Source organism: Clupea harengus, chromosome 22 (genome assembly GCF_900700415.2).
Source record: "Clupea harengus chromosome 22, Ch_v2.0.2, whole genome shotgun sequence".
Taxonomy (NCBI): Eukaryota; Metazoa; Chordata; class Actinopteri; order Clupeiformes; family Clupeidae; genus Clupea; species Clupea harengus.
Genome location: NC_045173.1, coordinates 5,416,663 through 5,443,027, shown reverse-complemented (window position 1 = coordinate 5,443,027; position 26,365 = coordinate 5,416,663). Strand labels below are relative to the sequence as shown.

The following is a 26,365-nucleotide window of genomic DNA, read 5'->3' as shown; positions in this document are numbered from 1 at the left end:
AGTGCTTATGGCTTTCCCCTGTCCCTGTCTCTGTCTCTGTCTCTGTCTCTGTCTCTGTCTCTGTCTCTGTCTCTGTCTCTGTCTCTGTCTCTGTCTCTGTCCCTGTCTCTGTCTCTGTCTCTGTCCCTGTCTCTGTCCCCTAGGACGGCTTCACTCCCCTGGCCATCGCTCTGCAGCAGGGCCACAACCAGGTGGTGTCCCTCCTCCTGGAGCACGACACCAAGGGGAAAGTGCGGCTGCCCGCCCTCCACATCGCCGCCCGCAAGGATGACACCAAATCTGCTGCCCTGCTCCTGCAGAACGACCACAATGCCGACGTCCAGTCAAAGGTGAGAGAAGCGCCGGACAGCAGGGGGGCAGGAGGGGGGCAGTGTGTGCGAGTGGGAACTGCAGGGGAGAGACATAAGAAGTAAAGATAGGGGAAGATGAAGGAGACGATATGGAGGTGATGATATGGAGGCCGGACATGGCGAATGAATACAATGCATAACAGACACATTTTTATACAGCTAACTGTAAGTTAAGTAGCTCTAGTTTTGGTGGCTAGACTTAGTATTGTTCACTAGCAGTAGGGGTGGATTCTTAATTTGCCAAAAAAAAACAAAGCCCTTGTTTTGTGTTATTGGTTAAAATGTCAAGAATATTTGTGGGTATGACCTTCACAAAGCTCTTGCTTTTTGGGAGTAGTTGAAATGTTCTGTTGCTCTTCCTTGTGCCGCCCGCTCCCAGATGATGGTCAATAGGACAACAGAGGTATTGAGACACATTCAGTTCATCTCTGGATTTTTTCAACTCACTGTATTATTTCATGTTGTTGCTCGTATGGGTCATTTACTGCTCGGGGTGTCTGTGTTCTGTCGGTCACTGCATGAGGGGAGTTGAAGCACTAGTGTATGTCCTTCTGTTCTCATGGTCTGTTGTCAGTGTTCAGCCTGGTAAAGGCATGGTGGACTGCTCTTATTTCAAAATGGATAGTTTTTGGTGAATGTTTTGCCTCAGTTTCCATTTAAGTTTGATAATTGATTTTTTTACCTGGGTTTTGGTTTTTACAGGTTTTTATCCATTGGTTTGTTTCAGGATTCCTCTCAGTTTCAGAATAGTGTAGATATACTGTATGTTTTGATTTGAATGTGTTTTAGACAATTTGACAATTTTGTTTTCTGTAACTGTTAAATAAATGCCTAGGAGCAAAACAGTGGGAGGAAATGTAACTTACCCCAGCTCTGCATGCCAATCATCACTGTACCCAGCACCCTTGTTCTGTTCCCTGTAAATATCAGTATATGTGTAGTAAGTCTCAGTCACAATACACTGCATCATTTCCTAAATCCTGTCTCTCAAATTGCACCATGTCTCTCAGAATGGAAAGGTAAGGCAAGAACAGTGCTGTTCGACCTGCTCTCCTTAGCAGACCTTTATATATGTCCATCTAAAGTTCATATGTAAATGTCCATTTGTACTATGAAGCTGATAACCGTAGTGAGTAGTGGCTACTTGTATTTCTTTCAGAAAACTCCATTGTGTTTCAGTTTTTCCTTATCTCTTATTACTAATTTTCCATTGATAACTGTCTTGGATTTTCCAACATTTTTTTTTGGTTAATTTGATGCATGGGTGTGTTATTATATACTTATGACCAAACATTATTTTGGACAAGTTTCTTCAGTCCTTTTTTTCATGCCTTGCAATTATTTTATTTCTGTAACTCTGGAATGGAATGCTGCATGTTAGAGGAGTTATTTATTAATGCAACTGTTTGAAAAAGATCCTAAATCTTTTTGCCTTCTCTCTCTCTCTCTCCCTGCCTTCCTGGTTCACTCTTTCACGTACCTCCCTTGCTCTCTTTCATCTCTCTTCTCTTCATGTGTGCTCTCTACTCCCCCCCCCCCCTCTACCCTTTGCCTTTCTCCCCTCTAACAGAGTGGGTTCACCCCGCTGCACATCGCTGCGCACTATGGCAATGTGAATGTGTCCACCCTGCTGCTGAACAGAGGGGCTGGGGTTGACTTCACGGCCAGGGTACGGAGCCCAGCCTTAACCAATCAGAATGCACTCTGTGTCCCTCTGAGTGCATTTAAGCCATTGATTCAGTGGTGCCCTTGCAGGACCTCACTTCAGCTATTTCCGAGTAGAACTAGGTGCCCCAGTACCTTGAACTTTCAAGTCAGCACATTGGCTTATAAACAACTACAGACTAACTGTTCCTAAACGTTTGGCCATCTGTCATCCAAAGGACTGCTTTTGTCATGGTTCTCAAGGCAGAGCTAACAGCTATACTAATGAATTGTGTGTTCATAAAAATGCACAATATATAAATATGAATTTACTGTTTGTTTTGGATTTAAGCATTTAGAATTCTGACCCCATCCATCTTGGTTCCTTCTAGAATGGGATAACTCCTCTTCATGTGGCCTCCAAGCGAGGGAACACCAACATGATTGCCCTCCTGCTAGACCGAGGATCCCAGATCGATGCTAAGACAAGGGTAGGTGAAAGTGATTAATTCAGAGACTGCTCCCTTAGGAGGATCCCTGTTAGTGTGAGAAGAATACCCTTCTAACATTGCAGTGTTGCTCAAAGGCCCACTGGCAGTGTTTATACCACAACATAGACATGACCTGTCCGCCACAGTTTTGCTGTAAGTGCATCAGAGGCCATCATTATGATGCACTTGTGCGGTAGGAAGAATTGTATAACTTAAATGAAAGAGATTCATTCCATGTGAGTGTGTGTGTGTGTGTGTGTGTGTGTGTGTGTGTGTCTCTGTGTGTGTGTCTCTGTGTGTGTGTGTGTGTGTGTGTGTGTGTGTGTGTGTGTGTGTGGTTGTGTGTGTGTGTGTGTGTGTGTGTGTGTGTGTCTCACAGGATGGCCTCACCCCACTACACTGTGCAGCCAGGAGTGGGCATGACCCTGCTGTGGAGCTACTTCTGGAGAGAGGAGCACCCATACTGGCCAGGACCAAGGTACACACACATACATACAGTACACACACACAGTACACACACACAGTACACACACCCACACATATCCATCCACACATACAGTACACACACACAGTACACACACGCACATACACACACATACAGTACACAGACCAACATACACACACATACAGTACACACACGCACACATACAATTCACACGTACACACATACACACACACAGTACACATACACACGTAAACACACATGCAGTACACACACGCACATACACACACAAACGCACACATAAAGTACACACACACGCTGACACATACACACATACAGTGCACACACGCACATACACACACGCACACAGTGCACACACACACACACACACATACACACACACACACATACAGTACACACACAAACTCACTGCATGAGTTAAATAAAATGCCAAAGCATTTTTAGTGAGCTGTGCCTTTGACATCAATAATCCCTACTATAATTCTCTATCACTCTCTCTTCCTCTTTCTCTTTCTCTCTCTCTCTCTCTCTCTCTCTGACTGTCTTTTTTCACACCACTCACTCACTCACTCACTCACACACACACACACATATGCAGAACGGACTGTCCCCACTGCACATGTCCGCTCAGGGAGACCACGTGGAATGTGTCAAGCACCTGCTGCAGCACAAGGCGCCTGTTGATGATGTGACCCTGGACTATCTGACTGCCCTCCATGTCGCTGCCCACTGTGGCCACTACAGGGTCACCAAGCTGCTGCTGGACAAGAGGGCCAATCCAAACACCCGGGCACTGGTATGCACCTCACATGCCAAGAGCTATCACAGGTTATGAAAAATGAATCTAATTCCAGTCTGGGCTGGTTTCTCAGATAGGAAACCAGAATGTCAGAGTGCTCAGGATCAGGCCACATCCTGTCGACAGCGTTTGATTAATGTACACCCACCTTTGTGTTTGCATATTGATCAGAACGGTTTCACCCCACTGCACATCGCCTGTAAGAAGAACAGGGTGAAGGTGATGGAGTTGCTGGTGAAGTACGGAGCCTCCATCCAGGCCATCACTGAGGTGGGCCCTCAGATGAGACTCATTATCACACATATTCACCAGTATGGGTTGTTGTGGTGGGAAATGGCTTTTAACGTTCCTTAATGCAGCCTATCATAATTTATTTCAAATTGAATTTTCACCTTTTTAAAAATGTTTCTAAATGTTCTGAAAACATGCCCTCTGTGCCCCTATTCTAAATGGTGTTTGCTCTCATTCTCTGCCCTCTCTTCTCTCTTTCTCTCTCCTCAGTCGGGTCTTACTCCCATCCACGTTTCTGCCTTCATGGGCCACCTCAACATTGTTCTGCTGCTACTCCAAAATGGAGCCTCTCCTGATGTCCGCAATATTGTAAGTGTTGGCCATGCAACATACGTGCTCACTGAACATTTTGGGCATAAAAAATAATGGATAATGCATTTTCCATTTTAAAGTAAAGACATTGTCTGTTGTTGAATGCTAACTTAGTTTGTGTGTCTGTGTGTGTGTGTGTGTGTGTGTGTGTGTGTGTGTGTGTGTGTGTGTGTGTGTGTGTGTGTGTGTGTGTGCAGCGGGGAGAGTCAGCCCTCCACATGGCTGCGCGAGCTGGTCAGACGGAGGTGGTGCGCTGTCTCCTGAGGAATGGGGCGCTGGTGGATGCCATGGCCAGAGTAAGACAGCCACACCAGCCCTGATAACACACCCAAATATAGCCTCTGGACACAAGGCAGTTGTCAATAAAGAACTGTAATACTGTCCAAAGAAAACATAGAAAACACAAGAACTATTTGAAATAAATGACAAAATTACAATTATATTAATTTCAGAATATGATTGATTATAATTATATCAATCATTAACATGAAAAGGTTAATGTAAAATATGTAATTGCTTTAATTTGAAACATGTCACTTCAAATATGGACATTTTCACATTTACATTTCTTTCCATGCTAAATTAAAAGATATAATCATGATTTACTGATGAGCTGTCTTGCTGTGCAGGAGGATCAGACGCCTCTGCATATCGCGTCTCGTTTGGGGAAGACTGAGTTAGTTCAGCTGCTGCTGCAACACATGGCTCACCCAGACGCAGCCACCACAAACGGCTACACCCCCCTCCACATCTCTGCCAGGGAGGGCCAGCTGGAGACAGCTGCAGTGCTGCTAGAGGCCGGAGCCTCACACTCTCTGGCCACCAAGGTTGGAGAAAAACATTCAGTGACTGTGCAGATGAAAACACACAGACATGCATACTTACACAGAGTACATACACATACAGTTTGCTTAAAGTTGTGCACAGATACAATACAAAACCCGTGGTTTTTTATCAGTGTTTGAATGACTTTTCATCTCTCCCTCTACAGAAAGGATTTACTCCTTTACATGTAGCTGCTAAGTATGGAAGCCTGGATGTGGCAAAACTCCTCCTGAAGCGTCATGCACTTCCTGATGATGCTGGAAAGGTGTGGGTCAATGTCATGACTGAGTTATGACACCACTTCAGATTTTCATAACCATTTGTACAAAAATGCAAGCTGTCAATTATATCGCACAGCTGCCTTTCCAAATTCTAAATTACTGCCAGCTTGAAACACACACCTTTTGTAATGATAGTGTCATTATTTTCAGTGATAATGTCAAAAAATTTCCCTAATATCTGGTTCTTTTCCCAGAATGGACTGACTCCACTCCATGTAGCAGCGCACTATGACAACCAGGAGGTGGCACTCCTGCTCCTGGAGAAAGAAGCCTCCCCTCATGCCACAGCCAAGGTCAGACAGAGCACTTTTCCAGTCAACGACACAGACACCATCATAATACAACTTTTCAGATCATTTCAAAACTGGTGTAGTATAAAACAAATATACAGTAAGAAGAGAGTGAGCTCCAAAGTCAGAACAGCTGCCAAAACAACAGAGATATTTTCACATAAAAGTGCCTGAGAGCCATGAGGAGAGTGTTGTTGTCCTTGAACAGTTCTAAAGTGTCTGAATAGAATCCCTAAAAGCTCCAAATAAGAAATAAAAAATAGTAAATGAAATCATGTCGGTTAACCGTAATGTCTGTCTGCGTACTTCCTAATGCTCTGTCCATTTTGTCTACTCGGGATAGAACGGCTATACCCCCCTCCACATCGCAGCGAAGAAGAACCAGACAGCCATTGCCTCAGCACTGATGCAGTATGGCGCTGAGACCAACGTGCTCACCAAGCAAGGAGTCAGCCCTCTGCACCTGGCTTCTCAGGAGGGCCACAGTGAGATGGCCACTCTACTGCTGGGGAAGGGTGCTGTGGTCAACGCCTCAACTAAGGTGAGACTATTAGGAGTGGCTGCTATACTAAAAGAAGGTGCTATTAGAAGAGTAAGATTATAGTATGGTCAGACATTGATGTAGGTAGTTTAATGTGAAAACAACCTCTGTGCACAATAAGGAAGGAGTACTGTTGGGAGCCCTTTTAGTGCATTTATATCTCAAAGCATTTATATCTCTTACATCTGTAAGAGAGGAAATCAATACTTAAAGGAAAGCCCCATAATACAGTGTTATCATTTCTGAACTGTATCATTATCATTACATGTCAGTCAAACCTATTCCAACCATGCAATCATATCCTTCAGTAGGCTAGGATACGAGTATTGTTCACTGGTTTTTTGATCAATGAAACTTATTGTGCTTTATAATAGTGGGACCTTTAGATATGTACTGAGTCTCACTGTTCTGTGTCACAGAGTGGACTGACATCACTGCACCTCGCAGCACAGGAGGACAGAGTGAGTGCTGCAGAGACACTGGCCAAGAATAACGCTAACCTCGATCATCAGACAAAGGTAAGAGAAGCACAGCCTCATGAGCCAGATCTTAAACCATTCACTCTTTACACAGCCTCACAAGTCTGATCTTAAACCATTCACTCTTTAAACAGCCTCACAAGTCTGATCTTAAACCATTCACTCTTTAAACAGCCTCATGAGTCAGATCTCTAACCATTCACTCCTGTGGCAGAGCATGTTTATTATTTTGGTGCCACATAGCAATGATTTATCATAATGTAGACCTGCATTGGGTTCAGAGGAGCCTCACACTCCAGGGGTCACATCTTGTTGTTAAATGTTGGTTTCATAACATGGTCTTCATTGCCCTGGTTACATTTATGTCTCTTTCCCACAGCTTGGCTACACCCCACTTATTGTAGCCTGTCACTATGGAAATGTCAAAATGGTAAACTTCCTCGTGCAGCAAGGTGCCAGTGTCAATGCCAAAACAAAGGTAAATCTTTCCAAAGGACTTTATGACATTTCAAGGAATAGATGACTATTATCAACAGTGAATTGACTATGGACATGATGGAAATAAGTGTCAGACCATTTTATTTAATCCCTGACGACTTTCATATCTGTTGGCTCACCACAAGTATATTCTATATTTCATGTAAAATCAATCAATCAATCAATCAATCAATCAATCAATCAATCAATCAAAAATGAAATATTTAAAATGCTGATATCTGTCCTTTCCAGAGTGGCTACACACCTCTTCATCAAGCAGCTCAACAAGGGAACACACATGTTATCAATGTGCTGCTACAACATGGAGCCAAACCCAATGCCACCACTGTGGTAATACATTTATGCCAGTCTATGCCCATGCATCTATCATACAGTATATTGATTAGGATGATGTTGATGATCTTGCTAAGTGGTCATTATAGTTGTGATGAGGTTCTTCTTATCTTTTATTCCTGCATAGAATGGAAACACTGCTCTGTCCATTGCCAAACGCCTTGGCTACATCTCAGTAGTGGACACACTGAAAGTAGTCACAGAGGAAATTATCACCACCACTACAGTAAGTGACCTGATGTCTCTTGAATTATTGTAGCACATATGCCCAATGTGTGCAAGGGATATTTATTTGTATAGCACATTTCATACTCAAATAGAGGAAAATCGGAGTGCTTGACACATACAAGCAAGGAGCAACCACACAAGGAGTTAAAAACACTGAAAGATAAAAATATGAGCATATATATAAATATAAGTACAAAGTATATAAAATAGCAATTCAAATATGAGTACCATAATTAAAAGATGAGTAGTATAATTACAAGTAAAATGCAGTAAGAATAGTTACTGCTAGAGTGCAAATCTTAGAGCTCAAACATAGCCGCATGAAATGAGAAATGTTTTTAACCTGGATTGCTACATTTTGTGCCAGTTGCATGCATGCAGCTAATGCATGTTTAGTTTCAACTCTGGGCTCCACTAGCTGACCTGAGTCCATGGATCTAAGAGCCTCACTTGGTTTATATTCTTTAAACATATCAGAGATGTATTCTGGCCCTGAACCATTCAGTGATTTATAAACTAGTAGCAGCACTTTAAAATTGATTATGTCACTATACTGGAAGCCAGTGTAAAGATTTTAGAAGTAGAGTAATGTGCTCTGTTCTCTCAATCAGCAGCATTTGGAATGAGCTGCAGGTGCTAAATGGCATTTTGGGCAGACCAGTTAAGATACCATTACAGTAGTCCACCCCACTGGAAATAAAAGCATGGATGAGCTTCTCTTGGTCTTTTTGGGACACTGAATAATCGATTCTGGCTATATTTTTAAACAGGATCTATTTCCATCCATTTCCAATGTTTGTAATTTTATTTTGGGGTCTACTAGAATAGTACATCTCTATTCACCCTCTGTCTGAAATCTTTAATGTCTTTAATGACCTCTTGAGTTAAAGAAAAATTGCTTGGAAACAACGTTCTCAGTTATTTTATCTTTAAAAGGTTGTTGTTTGACACAGAGGCATCCAGAGGCATCCAGAGTTTTTTTTTTACTGTGGTTTAATGGCAGCCTTGGCAGTTATTAGTGCCTTTGGGAAAGCGCCATTTCCATGTGGGTTTCTTTTCAACTCGGATATTTTGTTGTCTGTTAATGTCCCAATCATAGACCGTTACTGAGAAACATAAGCTGAATGTTCCGGAGACAATGACTGAAGTCTTGGATGTTTCTGATGAGGAGGGTAAGTGAATCCTATCCATCAGTGCATGATTAACTGCAGCAGTTCACAAGTCTGTAACATAATGTAACGTGGGTATGTATGTTTGTGTGAGAGGACCTGTCACATAAAAATGGCAGGCAGACAATGGGGAATGGTGTGGTGAATTATGGGCCATGTAGTTTTTCAAGAATTTTGCCCACTGGTGCTTAGTGGCTGTGTGTTGTGTAGCCTTGCAACAGATTGAAGAGGACCCTTATTCAGACGTCTCAGTGGAATTGGAAGGTACCTGGTTGCCAAAATAGAATTGACAGAACTTGCATTACTTCTGGAAGGGACCTTTCAGTGACATTTCTAGACAATATCTCCTTAATGTGATCTACCATAAGCAGTGGAATGTTAAGCACTGAGGCCAGGAGCCTGAGGTGTCATCCTCTTTCAGGCATGTTAAAGCAGGAATGAGTTCTGTCGGTTCTGTTTTAAAGGTGATATGAGGGCTTGTGTTGCCCTTTGACATGTCTGGTTATAGCAAGCTTGGTGTGGGACCTTAGACTCTAGCTTTAGCCGTCTAACAGCATGGTTTGTGTGTGTTCACCAAAAGTCTTTATATGCAAGCATACAATTCCTGCTTTTATGGGTAGACAATCAGTGTAACATCAACCTTGAGTGATAACGACAATCATAATTTTGGCTGTAATGTACATATTTTTACTCATCCAAGGTATTGTTTACTAGTATGCATCAGTGGTATTAATAACAATTGATGTGATAAGTGTGTGTGTGAGATACTAACCATAACCTTTTGCACTACAATTTTCAAACTTTTTGAATATGAAATCATGATCAGCAGTGGGCAGCAGCCAGATGCTGTGTATGCCACTCTGCCTTGAAGCTGACATTGGTCCCTTGTTTGCTGTCCTGTTGATAACTATAGCAATGTGTCTCAGTGAGGTTGAGTATTAACGTTTTAAAAGGATCAAATGTCTTACTGGGACATATCGAGTTTTGAGACACTGAGACACTAGCCCGTCCCTCTCTACAGGTGAAGATACCATGACAGGAGACGGGGGAGAGTACCTAAGGGCAGAGGACCTGCGAGAGCTGGGAGACGACTCCCTGCCTGGGCAATACTTGGATGGGATGACCTATCTGAGTCACAACCTGGACAGGTACATCAAAGTTCCATTGATCAGATGTCTGCATGAGTTCATTCTGTTCGCTATCTCTGCACCAAACAGGGTGACAGGGTTGATGACAGGGCTGTCAGTTTGTATCACAGATAACATGTAATGTTACTGTCCCTGACTTAAAACCTTTTATGTAGAAATGACAACATGTACTAATAACATCAATTAATCCGTGACAGACATAGCCTACCACATTGAACAGCATAGATATTGTGCTGCTGTTTATCGATCGATACCTGTTTGTCGATCGATACCTGTTTATCGATCGATACCTGTTTGTTGATCGATACCTGTTTATCGATCGATACCTGTTTGTGGATCGATACCTGTTTATCGATCGATACCTGTTTATCGATCGATACCTGTTTGTCGATCGATACCTGTTTGTTCATATCTCGTCTTCACTGTAGGGGTCATGGGACCCCCCCACACCCAGGATATCATAACAGAGACGGTGTTTTCATTGAAGAAGTGTTTACCAGTCATCAGGTACATTGACATATTTTTGCATATAAATTGAGTTTTTATCCAATGTTGACCTCTATAGTGAGCATGTATGTGTGGCGTAGTATGCATGAGTCTGTGTCTGTGCCTCAGGTGGCGTCCCTCTCCAGACAGCATGAGAAGGACTCATATCGACTGAGCTGGGGGGCGGAACACCTGGACAACGTGTTACTGACCAATACCCTGCTGCATTCTGGGTATGACACACACACACACACACACACACACACACAATATGCAATGCTACTGTTAAACGTTCATAACATTTTGAAATTCTCTCATGAATGTTGAATAGTAGAAGTTTTGATAGCTGATTGCTGAACACTCATGCACAATAGTATGATGATTCATTTATCATTGTTTATCATTTTTATTTTCTAAAGCTTACTTTCTCATCCTTTGGTGTCTTCCTTTCGCTCCCTCTGTCTCCCCTCACTCTCATAACCCTTGTGTGTCCCTTATACACTCGTTTCTATTTTTCCTTCTTCCCCCTCCTCCTCCTCCTCCTCCTCCTCCCCCTCCTCCTTCTCTCTCTTTTCTCTCTCCCTCTCTTTGCTTTTTGAAATTCTGCTTCCAGCCAGTCATCTCCATTCCTTGACCATGACAACAGCAGGTGATCTTCTGGCCCCTGGAGACACTCTCTCTCTCTCTCTCTCTCTCTCTCTTTCTATCTTTCTCTCTCTAACCTTCTTTCTTTATGTATTGTCCTCCCTTTTCACCTCTCTCTTACTGTTACTCCTTTCCTTATTTTGCATGGCTTGTTCTAACACCTTGTTTTAATCTTATCCCATCCAAGGTACAGCATACATTACAATTATTTGGGATCAGCATGGTTCAGTATACATGCTTTTAACTGTATGCATGCTTAAAATATGTTAAATACACAATAATATGTTTTATACATGATTCTGTCCGCCTACACAGTATGTATTATATATGACTTCAGTATGCTGTGCCAGAGCATGTTGACCACATGATGCTAAGGATCTCTTCCTATGGTCTCTTTACTATGGCATGCAGAGGAATGCCTTTTAACACACTGAGCATAGAGTGACTAGGTCAGACATAGTAGCAGCATGCTGGAGTTTATTCCTAAGAGGGAGTTATAAATATATATAGTAAATATATACAGTATAAATATATATATATATATATATATATATATATATATATGTATATATATATATATAGTGTTGAGGGGAAAGATGACACGTCCCATACAGCATTTCCCCTGTGTGAAACCTTTTATACTGTGTGAGTGGTGAAGTATATGTGCAGTCTGACCTCTGTGTTTATGTGTGTTATATGCCTGAGAGAAAGAGGTGAAAGAGTTTTAACTAAATGAGTTGTTGAAGAAGAGAGAGAAAAAAAAACACTTTTACTATTGAAGCCTTCTCTCTTTCTCTCTCCCTCCCTCTCTCCCTCTCTATCTCTCTTTCTGTGTCTGTTTTACCTTCCTTTGTATTCCTTTCATAATAGCTTCCTGGTCAGTTTCATGGTCGATGCCAGGGGTGGGACTATGCGTGGCTGTCGCCATAACGGCCTGCGCATCCTCATACCCCCCCAGAAGTGCTCTGCCCCCACCCGAGTCACCTGCCGTCTGGTCAAGAGGCACCGGCTGGCCTCTATGCCACCCATGGTGGAGGGGGAAGGCCTGGCCGGCAGGATCATAGAAGTCGGCCCCACCGGAGCACAGTTTCTTGGGTAAGAAAAAACAGCCATCTGCAGATTGGGGACTGTAGGAGTGACAGGCTTAACAGGTTAAAAGGAAGAAAATAAACAGAAGAAGTGAAGTTGAATTCCTTTTAGATGTAGAAATAAAGAGATTCATTTCATTTAATTCTTACAGGAATTTTGAGTAGTCTCTCTTATGTGACCTGATGTGTTTTGAATTCGTTTTAGGGTAATTGTAGTTTAACTGCAAGTAATGGACTTAACACAGAGCGAAAGATGAATAATTATGGATAGTAATTAGGTAGTGCAGTATGAACATGAGAATAAAGAGATATTGGCCTCCCATCCTCTGTCTGGTCTGTGTGGCTCTTTGATGGTAAAGACTTGAGCATCACGCTCTTCTCTCTCTGCCATGCTGCACTGGGATCAGTAAACTTCACCTCCCTACCGCCCCTCCCCCTCTCAATGAGGGAGAGAGTCTGGTCAGCCGAATTCTTCAACTGGGCCCACCTGGAACAAAATTCCTCGGGTAGGACTGACGTTTACAGACGTCTGCTGGCTCTTGGTCTCCACTCCCTCCACCCCCCCCCCGCAACCCCTCTTCTCTCCTGGACGCTGCCCTTTTATAGTGATGTCCTGTCTTGATTTGACCTTTGACCCCATCATCTGTAAAGCTGCATAATTCTTTTTTGTAAACATTTTTTACACAAAACACCAGATTGATCAGATGAGTTCCCCTTTTATTTGGAGATATGATTGCGCATGTGAATATAGATTCATTTAATTTTGCATGATGAAGTGTACTACCTTGTATCTATTATTTTGTTTTTCTCTCTGTGCAGCAGACATTATGTTTCCATCTGAGTCAACTGTCAGTGAACTGTCAATCAATCCAAGCTGACACTGATATCCTGAAAACCTTACTGTGATATATGTACAGTGCCGCCGCTCCCATAACGCGCACTACGCGCTGTGCGTAGGGCACAAACTCCTGTGGGGGCACCAAAAAATAGGCAACTGAAAAATTATCATAGTTATAATAATTATAATGCCGATATTATTTCATATAGAAATATTAGGCACCGTGTAGGCATGTTTATCACAAAACAGGCAGAACAAGAGATATATTTAACTGCTCCAAAAAAGTTACGGTGGTGTAGAAGTTAAATCGAGGAGACTATAACCGTAGCTAGATAACTAGCTATCATTTCATGCAAACGGAAATCTTCCATTTAAATCGTTTGTTATTAAAAGTTTCCTTAGCTAGATAACCATAGCAACCAGGAATCACAACTTTAGCTGCAAAGTTATGGATCTGACAAGAGGTAAATAGCACGCCCCCTTGACCCATCTAAAACAATGTAAAAACTGTGGCCAGGCAGTGAACTGCAACCAGTCTGAGTTACATAGGACGCTGAGACAGAGGCCCTGTTCGAAATGCTACGAATGACGTTCTGACTCTGATTCTAATGGGAGCGCGGGCTAAAAAAAATCGAGCACGGGCCCCAAATTGGACAGCCTTGGTCTAATGATATTTCAAGAAAACAAAATTAAATTTGAGAGAAACTTGTAATAATTGTCATGACTATTACTATGAACAATACATCCAAGCAAGTACAGTAGGGGTTTGCCAAAATTACACTGAAATTAATAGGTTTATGGTATGGCTAATGAAACCTTGCGATTTCCATTATTGTTGGTCAGCTGTTGGCGCGCTCGCACACCTGGAAGAAAGTGTCCCTCATTTGGGGTTGAGGATGTTGTTCTTTGTCGTTTTAATAAAATGTTAAACTGGCAGAAACAAACGTTTTTTTTTCTCGGGGGGGGGGGGGGGCGGGGGGCATCATAAAGGAGTTATGCTTAGGGCACCAAAATGGCTAGCAGCGGCACTGTATATGTACACATTGATGCACACATTCCCCCATATACACCTGCTGACTTTGACCTCCGTGTGGTGACCTAGGCCTGTGATAGTGGAGATTCCCCACTTTGCAGCCCTGCGGGGAACCGAGCGGGAGTTGGTGATCCTGCGCAGTGAGACCGGAGAGAGCTGGAGGGAGCACCATTGTGAGCACACCGAGGAGGAGCTCAACCAGATCCTCAACGGCATGGACGAGGGTGAGACAGGACACATGGCGCTGTCAGCCCAGCACTGCTATCAGTCAAAGTCGGATTTACAATTTACAATTATTCTGCATATTTCCGGTTGCACTTGAGATCTGTAACCCATGGCAAATATATTCCCTTCACTTCACATGATCAGTTCTGCTAGGAATCACCATAGTGACGCGTCACTTCCTTTAAGATTAACATAGAACATGCAATTCATTTCCCCTAGGTGACTGTATAATCCCCACAGGCAAGGGGAGGTATAAAAACAGTGGTGTGATTTTGGAATTCTTATGTATTGAAACAGAGCTGGACTCTCCTGAGGAGCTTGAGAAGAAGCGGATTTGTCGCATCATCACACGAGACTTCCCACAGTACTTTGCGGTGGTCTCCCGCATCAAGCAGGACAGCCACCTAATTGGCCCAGAGGGAGGGCTGCTCAGTAGCACCTTAGTGCCCCAGGTCCAGGCAGTCTTCCCTGAGGGTGCCCTCACCAAACGGATCCGTGTCGGACTCCAGGTACCTTAGAGCACATTCAGAACAGTTAGTGGAGTAAAAGGTGGAGTTGGGGAACTCTGATTGTGTAATACCACAAACCAACAAGTGTTTTGGTAAATTAATCAATTTCTTGACTTGGCTTAGATAATTATGATGTGTGTTGACAGTCTAGATATAAAGACCAGTAATATTTTTTTTTATAATTTGAAAGGCTTGATTAATTTTCTACAACCACTCGTACAGGCCCAACCAGTCCATGCTGACTTAGTGAGGAGGATACTGGGTAACAAAGCAACTTTCAGTCCTATTGTAACCTTGGAGCCAAGGAGGAGGAAGTTCCACAAGCCAATCACTATGACAATCCCAATTCCCAAGAGCTCAACAAGCGACGGAACCGACTGTGTGTTTGGGGGAGATACGCCTACCCTCAGACTTTTGTGTAGCATCACAGGCAAGTCAAGTGCTGTCCAACAAACCTCATAAAAAAAGAAAGTGTAAGAAACAGATTTTTGTAATTATCGCCTCAATCTTTTCCAGGAGGTACCACTCCAGCTCAGTGGGAAGATATCACAGGATCCACTCCTCTGACCTTTATCAACCAGTGTGTGTCCTTTACCACTAATGTGTCAGCCAGGTAAGCATTAATGAGGATTCTAACAGTAGGACATGGAAAAGGCTGACAAGGAAATGTGGTCAACTTTCACAAATTAGTAGAGCATTGTATAATTATTTCAGCAGTAAATCTGTCTTTTTGTATTATTTTACAAAGTAATAAAGACAGTGAATTTTAGACTGTAAATTAGATTTGCGTTTAATGGTCTTGTCTCTCCCGCCTCACAGATTCTGGTTGATTGACTGCCGACAGATCCAGGAGTCTGTGAACTTCTCTACCCAGATATACCGGGAAATGATCTGTGTTCCATACATGGCCAAGTTTGTTATCTTTGCCAAAACACTGGACCCCATAGAAGCCCGGTTACGATGCTTCTGCATGACAGACGACAAAATGGACAAGACACTGGAGCAGCAGGAGAACTTCACAGAGGTGGCACGGAGTCGAGATGTTGAGGTACACATCTAAAATGTTTACACTGAACCCATGAACATAGCACTGTGGGTCATGAAAGCACCATAGTTCACCAACTGGTTTGCACAAGTAAAGGGAATAGGCCATAAGAGAAAGAGCTGAGGGGAGGACAGTGTGACGGGGGTAATGCTGATGGGCACCCTTGCTGCCCTGAGCCTCTCTCCCAGTCTACACTAAAGTTCACAGTATAGAGTGTGTGGGTGTGAAGTAAATTCCAGTCGTATGTTTCTCAGGTTTTAGAGGGGAAACCAATCTTTGCTGACTGTTTTGGAAACCTGGTGCCTCTTACCAAGAGTGGTCAACATCATGTCTTCAGCTTCTTTGCCTTCAAAGAGAACCGCTTGGCACTGTTCATCAAGGTGAGATGGACTTTCAAGCATTCTTTTTTCCAAAGTTATATGACTGTTTCTATTAGAATGCCACTACCTCTGCATTCCTGACTGTTCACAACATATAAACTTGATTTATCAACAGATTCGAGATAGCGCTCAAGAACCTTGTGGAAGATTGTCTTTCACAAAGGAGCCTCGTACGTACAGAAGTCTTACACACAATGCCATCTGTAATCTGAACATCACTCTGCCCACATACTCAAAGGTAAGAATTCATTGGTTTTAGAATTGTATATATATATATAAGTACATAGATTGGTTCATGTCCTGCACTAAATTAACTGATCTTGTCTTCTAATTAGGACTCTGATTCTGATCAGGATGCAGATGAGGAGGTACATTTATTTCTTTACAAATATTATGAAATAAAAAATCTAATTTATTTACTCTATTTATCAGCATTATCATTAACAGTTATCATTAAATGCATTATTATGTGCCTATAAAAGAGAGACAACAGTAAATATTCTTAATTTGTTAGTTAATAATATAGTATATGTACGGTGTATGTAACACTGTGTTTGATCATCATAACAATTTTTTAAATTGTCCCTTCCCTACAGAGTGACAAGACACATGAGAAATGTAAGACACTTTTATCTTGGAATAACTTTACTAACTTTACCACCTGAGCAATTAGCATAGTTTTACCTTGTTAAAGCATATTGATAGTAAAGGCTGTATTAATCATACAGTAGATATATAGGCTTAGAAATGTTGTTCTGCATAACAGTACCTTTTAACCGATTTATGGATTCAGTAGTTAAGTCAGAGCCTTTAGAGTAAAGCATGGACATGGATCCCAAGCTGATATGCTACCTATGGCTGATAATCACTTTGCCGTCTCCATCTATTTCATCTTTTCTATTCTCTTTTGTTGTATTTTTAAACCATATCATTCCTCATACCACTACATTATTCATAGCATTAGGGTTGTATTAGCACGGTTTGACTATCCATCCTGAATTTGGTTTACAGTAATATTTGAGTCTGTACCATTATGTGGGGATATCAACTTTAAAAAATAATGGTAGACAATTTTATCATTTTCAGATAAAATTAGGTTTTGCTTTTTCATTTTGCTTGCTGTTCTTTGCTTTTGGTTTGTTTAGGATTGCATGAACACAAGCTTTTGGTTTTGCATGGAAATAACTTGACTTTCACATTTTATATGTTTGTAACTGTAATCTACTGACTACAGTATGTGTGCCTGTGGTCTTGCCTCTGGCTGTAAGAAAGCATTTTCCCAAACTTTGAGTTTTCTTTGTATTTATCTCACTCTTTCATTCAGTTCACCATTATTGTTATCATTTCAGTGAATGTTTTCTTTCATTTACATTTGTCCTCAAGTGAATGAGAGTTCACAACAATTTATATCTCAGACTTTCTTTGCCATAGCCTCTGAGGATTCAAACAGAAAAAAAATATAATTTCTAAAAATGTCAAACTGATATGATTTTTTACTAAAAAAATGAAATTGCTGTTCTGATTTGTCACTTGACAATCTTGAGATGGTTTATCTCCACTTTCTGTCGTCCATTTGGTTTGTATTCTATTGTTTGTTTGCTTGTTTTAATTATTTGTTTGTTTAACCCCTCTGTTTGTACTTTATTTACATTCTCTTTTGTACTTTTGTTTCCTCGCTCCCTTCTTCATATATGAGGAATATGCAGTTCAACATGTAACATGTTTAAGCAAGTTATTTCCTCGCCATCTATTTTCATACGGTTTATCTTCTTTTTGCTTTGCTTTGCTGTTGCTGTGCCAACCTCAAAGTCTCCTGGATCCATCAGTCAAATGTAATGTCTGTCATTTTCATGTGAACCAGCCTCCTTGTCCTGTCAACTGAAGATAAATACTTATTCTCCTGCCTTGACCAGAGATTCTTCTTATCCCCCCTTCATTTTCCTTTTTTAAATTTATTTTTATGTCATCAAAAAGATGATGACGAAACAGAGTCAACTGAATTATCCATCCTGCAAACACACATGGTGAATGACCCAGCCACATTAGCAAGTCCAGACCTTCTCTCAGAGGTGTCTGACATGAAACAAGACCTCATCAAAGTGTCGGCTATCCTTACAACTGACCTATCTGAAGAACCTGACTCTTTAGATGACACAAAGCAATCACAGACCATTAGAAAAGTGCATGAAGATCCTGAAGAACCTTTTGAAATCATGGGGAAAGTAAAGGAGGATCTGGAAAAAGTTGATGAAATACTGCGAGGAGGAGCATTGTCAGAAACTGGAGAGGAGAGAGACACCCAATGGTCAAAAAACAAGAAGGGGGAATGGGTAGTTCTCAGTGAACCCGAAATCACACAGGCTAAAGCTAACACTGACTCTCAGGAAATCCGAATTTTCAGAGACACCTCCACATCTTCAACATCAGTGAAGGACATGCCTAGTGCAACTACTCATCTTAGTGCAGACCTTGACCAGCATTTCAATAGCACACTTGTGGTGTCCGATCATCTTTCAAAACATGAAGTTACACAGGATAAATCCAATGAGATTGTGGCGACCAGAGATGGTAGGCGGCATCTTCCTAAAGTCAAAAAGCCTGCTAGGCGAAAGATTAGGGACAGGGAATGTGCTGGTGAAAGCTCAGAAGATGAACTGCAGAGGTTCAGCTCTGAGGAATCTCTGGATGGAGACATCATTCTTGGTGAACCTGAATCCACCACAGGCCTATTCCCAGCCTCACCTCTGGTGGAGGAGAGACCTATAGGCTCCATTAAAGACAGGGTAAAAGCACTTCAAAATAAAGTTGAAGAAGAGGAGGGATTAAGCCGTAAGCGGAAGCCTCCACAAGTGACTGGTATTCAAAGTAAGTCTTATCTGAAAGAGAGTGAAGAACCTCCTCCAAAGTCCCCCAAATCTCCCCGATCTCAGACTGAGAGGCTGGAGGAAACTATGTCTGTGAGGGAATTAATGAAAGCATTTCAGGAGGGCCAAGACCCATCCAAAAGCAAATCTGGCCTTTTTGAGCACAAAGCCATGAAAACAACCACAGTGATCTTTCAAGCAAATCATGAAGACGATGGTCAATCAAGCCAAATAACCTCAAAATGTATTTCTGGGCAGCAAGACATCCGTTCAGATTTTGTTCAGTCTGACAAAATTGAGGATAGCCTTGACACAGTTGCTCCTGGGCATGATCTGAGCATTTCTGAGAAAACAGCCATAAATCAAACTGACATCCCAGAAAAACTGCAGATTGATAAACCTTGCATCAGTTCAGATACATCGCGAAGTTCAGATTACAAGATCAATTTGCAGGATGCTGAAGTGGACAGTAACACTTACCCTGACTCAAGAACAGCAGTGAACATGTCCAGCATGATTTCACATCTCACGCAAGACCTAGGGCAGTACCTGGAGGAAATTCCAGCAGTTACTAGTGAATCTTCAGATCAAGAGATTGTTCAGGAAACTTTTGAAGAATCTATTGTAAGGAAAGTGATTTGCCAAGATGAAATACAATCTGAAATTTCAGAAGACTTTCAAAATGACACGCTTATTTCTAGTCCACTAAAATTACAAGTGGAAGAATTTAGAATGGCCTCTCATCTTACTCAAGACCTGGACCAGTATCTAGAAAAAATACAAACAACAACTCATTCATTAGATCAGGAGGTTGTCCAAGAAAGATTTGAAGAGGTTATTTTAAGAAGAGGTGTCAGCACACCTGAAAAACCTTGTGTTCCAGAGGAGGTTGAAAAAAACATACCTGTTATTAGACCAGAGAAATCAGAGAAGGAAGATTTAAGTCCTTGTTCACCACAATTGCAGAAGTCAATTCTGCAAGAGGTCAGAGTAGACAGAAACACTCCCGCTGAGTCAAAGACAACAGTGAAAGACATGTCTGGAATGGTCTCACATCTGACTGGGGACCTTGATCAGTACCTAGAGAAATCACCATCCGCACCTGATCATTCTCCTGATAAAGACATTGTCCAGGAGACCTTTGAACAAGTTGTGTTAAGCAGGGTTGTCAGAGGAGATGATAGTCAGTCTGAGGTGTCAGAGGCAATGAGAAGTGATGTGGTTGAAGGCACATCACAGAATGAGAGATGGATGCATACCTCAGATCAGATACAGGAGCCTTTATATGAAGAGTTTAAAATAGCTAGTGAGACATCCCCCACATCATCAGCCCCAGTGAAAGACTTGTCTGGGATGGTCTCACATCTTACTGGCAATCTTGACCTGTACTTAGAGAAAATACCAGCTGTCTCTGATGATTTTGCAAATCAAGGCATTATAGAGGAGACATTTGAAGAAGTTGTGTTGGGTAGAGTCATCACCAGAGACGATCAAGAATCAGATGCATGTCAATTTGAGAGATCAGGGGATAGTTTAGAAACATCACCAACAGATGAGTTTGGTCGCAGTTCACCAAAAGATGAGCTTGTTCATATTTCATCAAAAGAGGAGAGAAAACAAGATAACAGTCAGGGTGAGCTTTCAGAGGCAATGGCAAGTGATGTGGTTGAGGGCACATTTCAGAATGAGAGTTTGGCTAATACATCAGATCAGATACAGGAACCTCTGCTCCAAGAGTTTCAAATAGCTAAAGAGACATCCCCCACATCATCAGCACCAGTGAAAGACTTGTCTGGGATGGTCTCGCATCTTACTGGCAATCTTGACCTGTACTTAGAGAAAATACCAGCTGTCTCTGATGATTTTGCAAATCAAGGCATTATAGAGGAGACATTTGAAGAAGTTGTGTTGGGTAGAGTCATCACCACAGACGATCAAGAATCAGATGCATGTCAATTTGAGAGATCAGGGGATAGTTTAGAAACATCACCAACAGATGAGTTTGGTCGCAGTTCTCCAAAAGATGAGCTTGTTCATATTTCATCAAAAGAGGAGAGAAAACAAGATAACAGTCAGGGTGAGCTTTCAGAGGCAAAGGCAAGTGATGTGGTTGAGGGCACATTTCCGAATGAGAGTTTGGCTAATACATCAGATCAGATACAGGAACCTCTGCTCCAAGAGTTTCAAATAGCTAGAGAGACATCCCCCACATCATCAGCCCCAGTGAAAGACTTGTCTGGGATGGTCTCGCATCTTACTGGCAATCTTGACCTTTACTTAGAGAAAATACCAGCTGTCTCTGATCATTGTGCAAGTCAAGGCATTATAGAGGAGACATTTGAAGAGGTTATGTTAAGAAAGGTCACCATTGTAGATGATAAACAATCAGCACCAGTGAAAGACATGTCTAGCATGCTCTCACATCTTACTGGAGACCTGGACCAGTACTTAGAGAAAATACCAGTTGTGAATGATCAGTCTGCAAATCAGGGGATTTTCGAGGAAAAGTTGGAAGAGGTTGTGTTAAGTAGAGTTAGAAGTACAGATTATACACAATCAGAAGACTTCGAAAAGCCTTGGAGCAGTTTAGAAGATTCACCAAATAAGGATCCAGTTCTAGAGCAGTCACAAGAAGCTGCCTTCCAAGAAGTTAAAATTGACAAAAAATTCTCCACGTCAAGAGCTTCGGTGAAGGACATATCTGGCATGGTCTCACATTTAAGTGGAGACCTAGAGCAGTACCTAGAGGAGATACCTGCTGTATCTGATCGTTCGTTAAGTCAGGAGATTGTTAAGGAAAGTTTTGAGGAGGTTGTTCTAACGAAAACCATCAGTGATAATGACAATCAATCAGAGATGTCAGAAACATTTCAAAGAGAGAAGCCAGAGACTGAGTCAGGGGTAATTAATGGTGAGGAAAGGGTAACTAGTTCTGGACAGTTCAATATTCTATCTCCAGGGCTGAGCCGAGACCCAATGTCATCAGAGGAGTTTCAGATTAGCCCAGACAGGAGAACCTCTGAGGACTTCAGTGCTGACATCAAAGCAGAATTAGAAGCCAATCCTGAGTACCAAATTTTCAGGCAGACGTCTACCACAGTGGACAACAACTTTATATTTTGCTCAGGGATTAATAATTCACAGATTGAATACCAAAGAGAGAGTAGTATTGAGGTAGAATTTGACACAGATTTATCCTCTAAATTGGATGAGGAGAGAGCCATTATCATTTCAAAAGAGTTTCAGTGCAAGGATCTCGATGCTGGTCCTGAGCTTGATGGAGATGAAGTTGGCTCCAGTTCATCAAGAGATACACCTTATACAAGTATAGATAAAGGAGAAAGACATGAGGGATATTCTGAACTTCCCCAAGTAATCCCCAACACCCAGGAGGAGAATGATAATGCTGTACAAAGTAATTCCAGAAGCCCTACCAAAACTTCAGATTTTATGACTGGAGACTCATTTGGCTCCTCTTTCTCAGCAGAGTCCGAGGTATCCATACAAGACAGACAGATAACTGTAAGCTCTGGAACAGAGGGAATAGATACCCCATCCAGACCTTCAAACATAGACGCTCTGTGGTCTGTTGTCATGGATGATAATGCCAGTGTATGTCGTAGGGACTCCCTGGAGGTCAGTCCTGTCATAGAGGATGGCTCTTCACATAAATCTCCTGACTCGCTTGAGCCAAGTCCAACCAAAGACTCTCCCTGTCCAGACTCCCTGGAGGGAAGCCCGATAGGAGAGAGGGCAGATTTTTTCTCAGAACCAAAGCAAGCTGCTCAGTCTCCCGACAGTCCACTCAGTCCTGGATCAGGGATTGAAGTTGACTTTCAAAGAGAAGTTGATTTTGAAAGAGCCTATTCCTCTGAAGATTGCGATTTTGAGTTTGGCATTCCATCTCACCAACAGTGCCTTCCAATGTCCACAAATCTATCTGCTTCCTCCTCAGACAATGCGGACAAAGATATGGACCAACAGAACTCAGAAACAGATCAGAAGCAGCTTACTCCAGAAGAGGAAATGTTTAAAATGGCAGCAAAAATCAAAACATTTGACGAAATGGAGAAGGACGTTAAAAGTAAGAAGGAGGTCAGGTTTGCTCTAGAGGAGTCAGAGGATCACAAGAGTCCATCACAAGCCCAAGATGATTGGATGGCATGGGAAGACCATTCTGATATCACAGCTGACCCAAACCCATTGCTGTCATCATCTCCCAAACCTGAAAGCCATAGCCTTCAAGAGGTTAAACTACTCCAAGGAGTCTTAAAGGATGATTCACCTGGGACCACAAACCAGGAAAAAGATGCCTTTGAACACAGAGAGGACTATACAAAGGATATTATATCTATGCAAACATTTGTGGATGAGAGTGAGGAGGATTGTTCAGATCTGTTGAAGTGCCTTACCTCTACTGAAGAGGCAGGAAAACAAGGAATGTCCAGCTACTCAGCCACTGACAATAATACCGTATCTGTTGTCTTAGATGATAGCAGTGGAGCTCATTTGATATCATCTGTAAAACAAGACGATCACTCTGCTGACCTCCCTCTCTGTCCGCAAGCTGTGACACAGAATCTTCAGGAAGATCTTAACACGAAAATATGCATTCAGGAGGGAGATGTAAGTTATCAGGTTTCACAGGCTGCCAATCATGACACACTGTCAACGGGCATCCCTGAGGATATTAAAGGAGATCTGGTCCCATGGAGTGCTGATTTAGAAGATGATGAAAGTTTTAAGGCACGAGTGGAAGCTGAAGAAAGCAGGGTTTTTGGTCTTCCCTTGGAAGAGCTGCCCCAGCGGCAAACACCAGATTCCACACCAGGCCGAACGCCCACAGAAGAGGGAACTCCAAATCCATTCCTCTTCCAGGAGGGGAAGCTCTTTGAGATGACCAGAGGTGGTGCTATTGATATGACCAGGAGGAGCTTGGAAGAGGAGATTGAAGAGCGAGCTTTTTTCCCATTAAATGATGATGCTGTGGAGGAGGACACAGAAAAAAGTGATATGGATGTAAGCGAAGACTCTAAAATGGACAACAGAGACTCAGTAACAGAGGATCAAACAAAGGAAGAGTTTGATTCTACACCGCAGACCTCCAACTTCTCAAATGTCACTCCGTCTGACTCACTTGACGTTCATCCTGGTAGCCCCAACTATTCACACCAAGAGAGAGATTTCCTTGAACCTCCTGACACCTCAGTGTCCACTATAATGGATGTGGACACAGCCAGCTCTACTGTCACGCGGTCTGTGTACTCAGATCAGGATTCCGAATCCTCTGACTCCTCTAATGAGGATGAGCCGCAATCCGTTATTGAAATTCCCTCCCTAACCTACGACGTGCTGGGCCACACCAGTCTCACTGAATCCACTGCATCTGAAATCTCAGATCCCCCTCAAGATGACATCTCTGTGTTTTCAGTAGAAATTAAATCCAAGTCAAAGATTCCAGTGAAAGCAGGTTCAGTGAAATCAGACATAAGCTCTGCAAAAAAATCAGAGACTCCTCTACAGGAGCATCGTTCAAAGTCTGATGCTGGTGATGAACACACAGGGCATCTCTTATCTACTACACACACCCGTAGTCTTTCAGAGAGGAGTCAGTCCTTGACCAAACCAAAGATCTCTAGCTCAAGACTCCCAGTCATAAGTAAACACAGACATTCACATTCTTCTTACACTGAAAAAATCCAGCACAGTATCTCACATGAACAAACCATTACATCTCGTCACATCAGTAAGACCTCTTGCAACTCAGAGTTGCCTGGCTCTGGAGACCCCAAACAGAATGAGAGAGCCTCTTGTGCTCCAGATGCAGAGAGTAGAGCTGTTCCAGGGGTACGGCCTTCCTCCATTACAGATGATGTCTTTGAGTCAAGGCCCCACTGGGACAGTTGTGTGGAGACTCAGATGCAGCGCATCTCTGACAGCGCTACCTCAGAACAATGTCAAGGTATCATCTCAATGGGTCTGTCCCCCTCTCTTTTTCCTCTACTTCCCTCAACCAAAAGACCTCTTTTTCCTGCCTAAGTGTCCATCGTCACCTCTTTGTTGTTCTGTTTTGTCACTGTGTTGTGTGTTGTTTTGTGCTGTGTGTTGTTGTCTTGTGTTGTCCTCTGTGTTTCTGTGTGTTCAGTTATCAGCTCACTTTTTTTCTGCTGCCTTTCCATCCAGCCATCTTTGTGTACATTTCCAATCTCAAGATTGACTCTCTCCCTTTTTAGTTTAATGTCAGAAATGCTCTGATAATAGAATAAAACTACTCTGCATGTGGCACTGTATACGTCAAATTCAACATGTGATAACCCATTTTTATAAGCATTACTGAATTCCATAGTCATTTGCATGGAAGGTCTTTCTAACCCAAACATGAAAATCTAACATAGTTTTTATAACATGCTGTTGCTAGTTTCAGCATGGTACTTTACACTCCTTTTACAGGTGTGAGTTCCATGCATGGACAGTGGAAAAAGAAATGACATAAAAATGATCAAATTATAAATGATGAGTGCACCACTTCCATGTTTAAGGTCTCAAGATTAGTGGGTCCTTATGTATATCCACATCTCTAAACTTTTATTTTAGTTTACCATATTTCACTGTTGCATAAATCCAGGATTTCGAAACATAACTGGAGTGAATTAGAAAAGTCATGTTAACGCAGTCATTTTAATCAGAACACATAAGTAGATTTTGAAACATAATTGATGTGAATTAGAAGTCATGTTAACAAAGTCGTTTTAATCAGAACCCATAAGTAGATTGATTATAGTTCTACTCAGATAGCAGCTGAAGTGAATTAGAAAGGTCTATTTTTTTCAATCAGATCACATAAGTAGATTATAGTTCTACTCAGACAGCTAAGTATGGAACCAATCAGGGCCAGATCCATTTCAGAGGCAACCTCCATATGGGGAATGTACCATCATATTATCACATACTCCATATAAACAATACTGGGTTTCTGATTGACCCTACCTACTGCGTCTGCTCTGATCAGTGGGTCTTAAGGCATATGCATATGTATATGTTAACATTGTGAAAAGCACTTAATAATCTCGAGGTACTAAACATGAGTGTGCTACTCTAGATTCCTTGGTC

The 26,365-nt window shown here is 42.1% G+C and overlaps 1 protein-coding gene across 4 annotated transcripts in view; it reads left to right on the top strand.

Annotated features, from left to right (window-relative positions):
* ank2a (ankyrin 2a, neuronal) overlaps window positions 1-26,365 on the top strand; it is an 82,774-nt gene that overhangs the window by 18,767 nt on the left and 37,642 nt on the right. The window contains exons 6-41 of one of the 4 annotated variants that reach the window (XM_042702967.1): window positions 144-329; window positions 730-753; window positions 1,361-1,369; window positions 1,921-2,019; window positions 2,387-2,485; window positions 2,865-2,963; window positions 3,547-3,744; window positions 3,919-4,017; window positions 4,249-4,347; window positions 4,548-4,646; window positions 4,980-5,177; window positions 5,342-5,440; window positions 5,651-5,749; window positions 6,090-6,287; window positions 6,707-6,805; window positions 7,146-7,244; window positions 7,496-7,594; window positions 7,725-7,823; window positions 8,925-8,997; window positions 9,205-9,258; window positions 10,016-10,142; window positions 10,571-10,649; window positions 10,758-10,861; window positions 11,242-11,277; window positions 12,144-12,368; window positions 12,769-12,867; window positions 14,302-14,456; window positions 14,755-14,966; window positions 15,189-15,396; window positions 15,483-15,579; window positions 15,786-16,014; window positions 16,266-16,391; window positions 16,507-16,629; window positions 16,727-16,759; window positions 16,988-17,009; window positions 18,366-25,217. In XM_042702967.1, the coding sequence (XP_042558901.1) occupies window positions 144-329; window positions 730-753; window positions 1,361-1,369; window positions 1,921-2,019; window positions 2,387-2,485; window positions 2,865-2,963; window positions 3,547-3,744; window positions 3,919-4,017; window positions 4,249-4,347; window positions 4,548-4,646; window positions 4,980-5,177; window positions 5,342-5,440; window positions 5,651-5,749; window positions 6,090-6,287; window positions 6,707-6,805; window positions 7,146-7,244; window positions 7,496-7,594; window positions 7,725-7,823; window positions 8,925-8,997; window positions 9,205-9,258; window positions 10,016-10,142; window positions 10,571-10,649; window positions 10,758-10,861; window positions 11,242-11,277; window positions 12,144-12,368; window positions 12,769-12,867; window positions 14,302-14,456; window positions 14,755-14,966; window positions 15,189-15,396; window positions 15,483-15,579; window positions 15,786-16,014; window positions 16,266-16,391; window positions 16,507-16,629; window positions 16,727-16,759; window positions 16,988-17,009; window positions 18,366-25,217 (10,855 nt within the window). The remainder of the gene's footprint in view (window positions 1-143; window positions 330-729; window positions 754-1,360; window positions 1,370-1,920; window positions 2,020-2,386; window positions 2,486-2,864; window positions 2,964-3,546; window positions 3,745-3,918; window positions 4,018-4,248; window positions 4,348-4,547; window positions 4,647-4,979; window positions 5,178-5,341; window positions 5,441-5,650; window positions 5,750-6,089; window positions 6,288-6,706; window positions 6,806-7,145; window positions 7,245-7,495; window positions 7,595-7,724; window positions 7,824-8,924; window positions 8,998-9,204; window positions 9,259-10,015; window positions 10,143-10,570; window positions 10,650-10,757; window positions 10,862-11,241; window positions 11,278-12,143; window positions 12,369-12,768; window positions 12,868-14,301; window positions 14,457-14,754; window positions 14,967-15,188; window positions 15,397-15,482; window positions 15,580-15,785; window positions 16,015-16,265; window positions 16,392-16,506; window positions 16,630-16,726; window positions 16,760-16,987; window positions 17,010-18,365; window positions 25,218-26,365) is intronic. The other 3 variants (XM_031560501.2, XM_031560504.2, XM_031560505.2) reach the window with 3 other exon arrangements.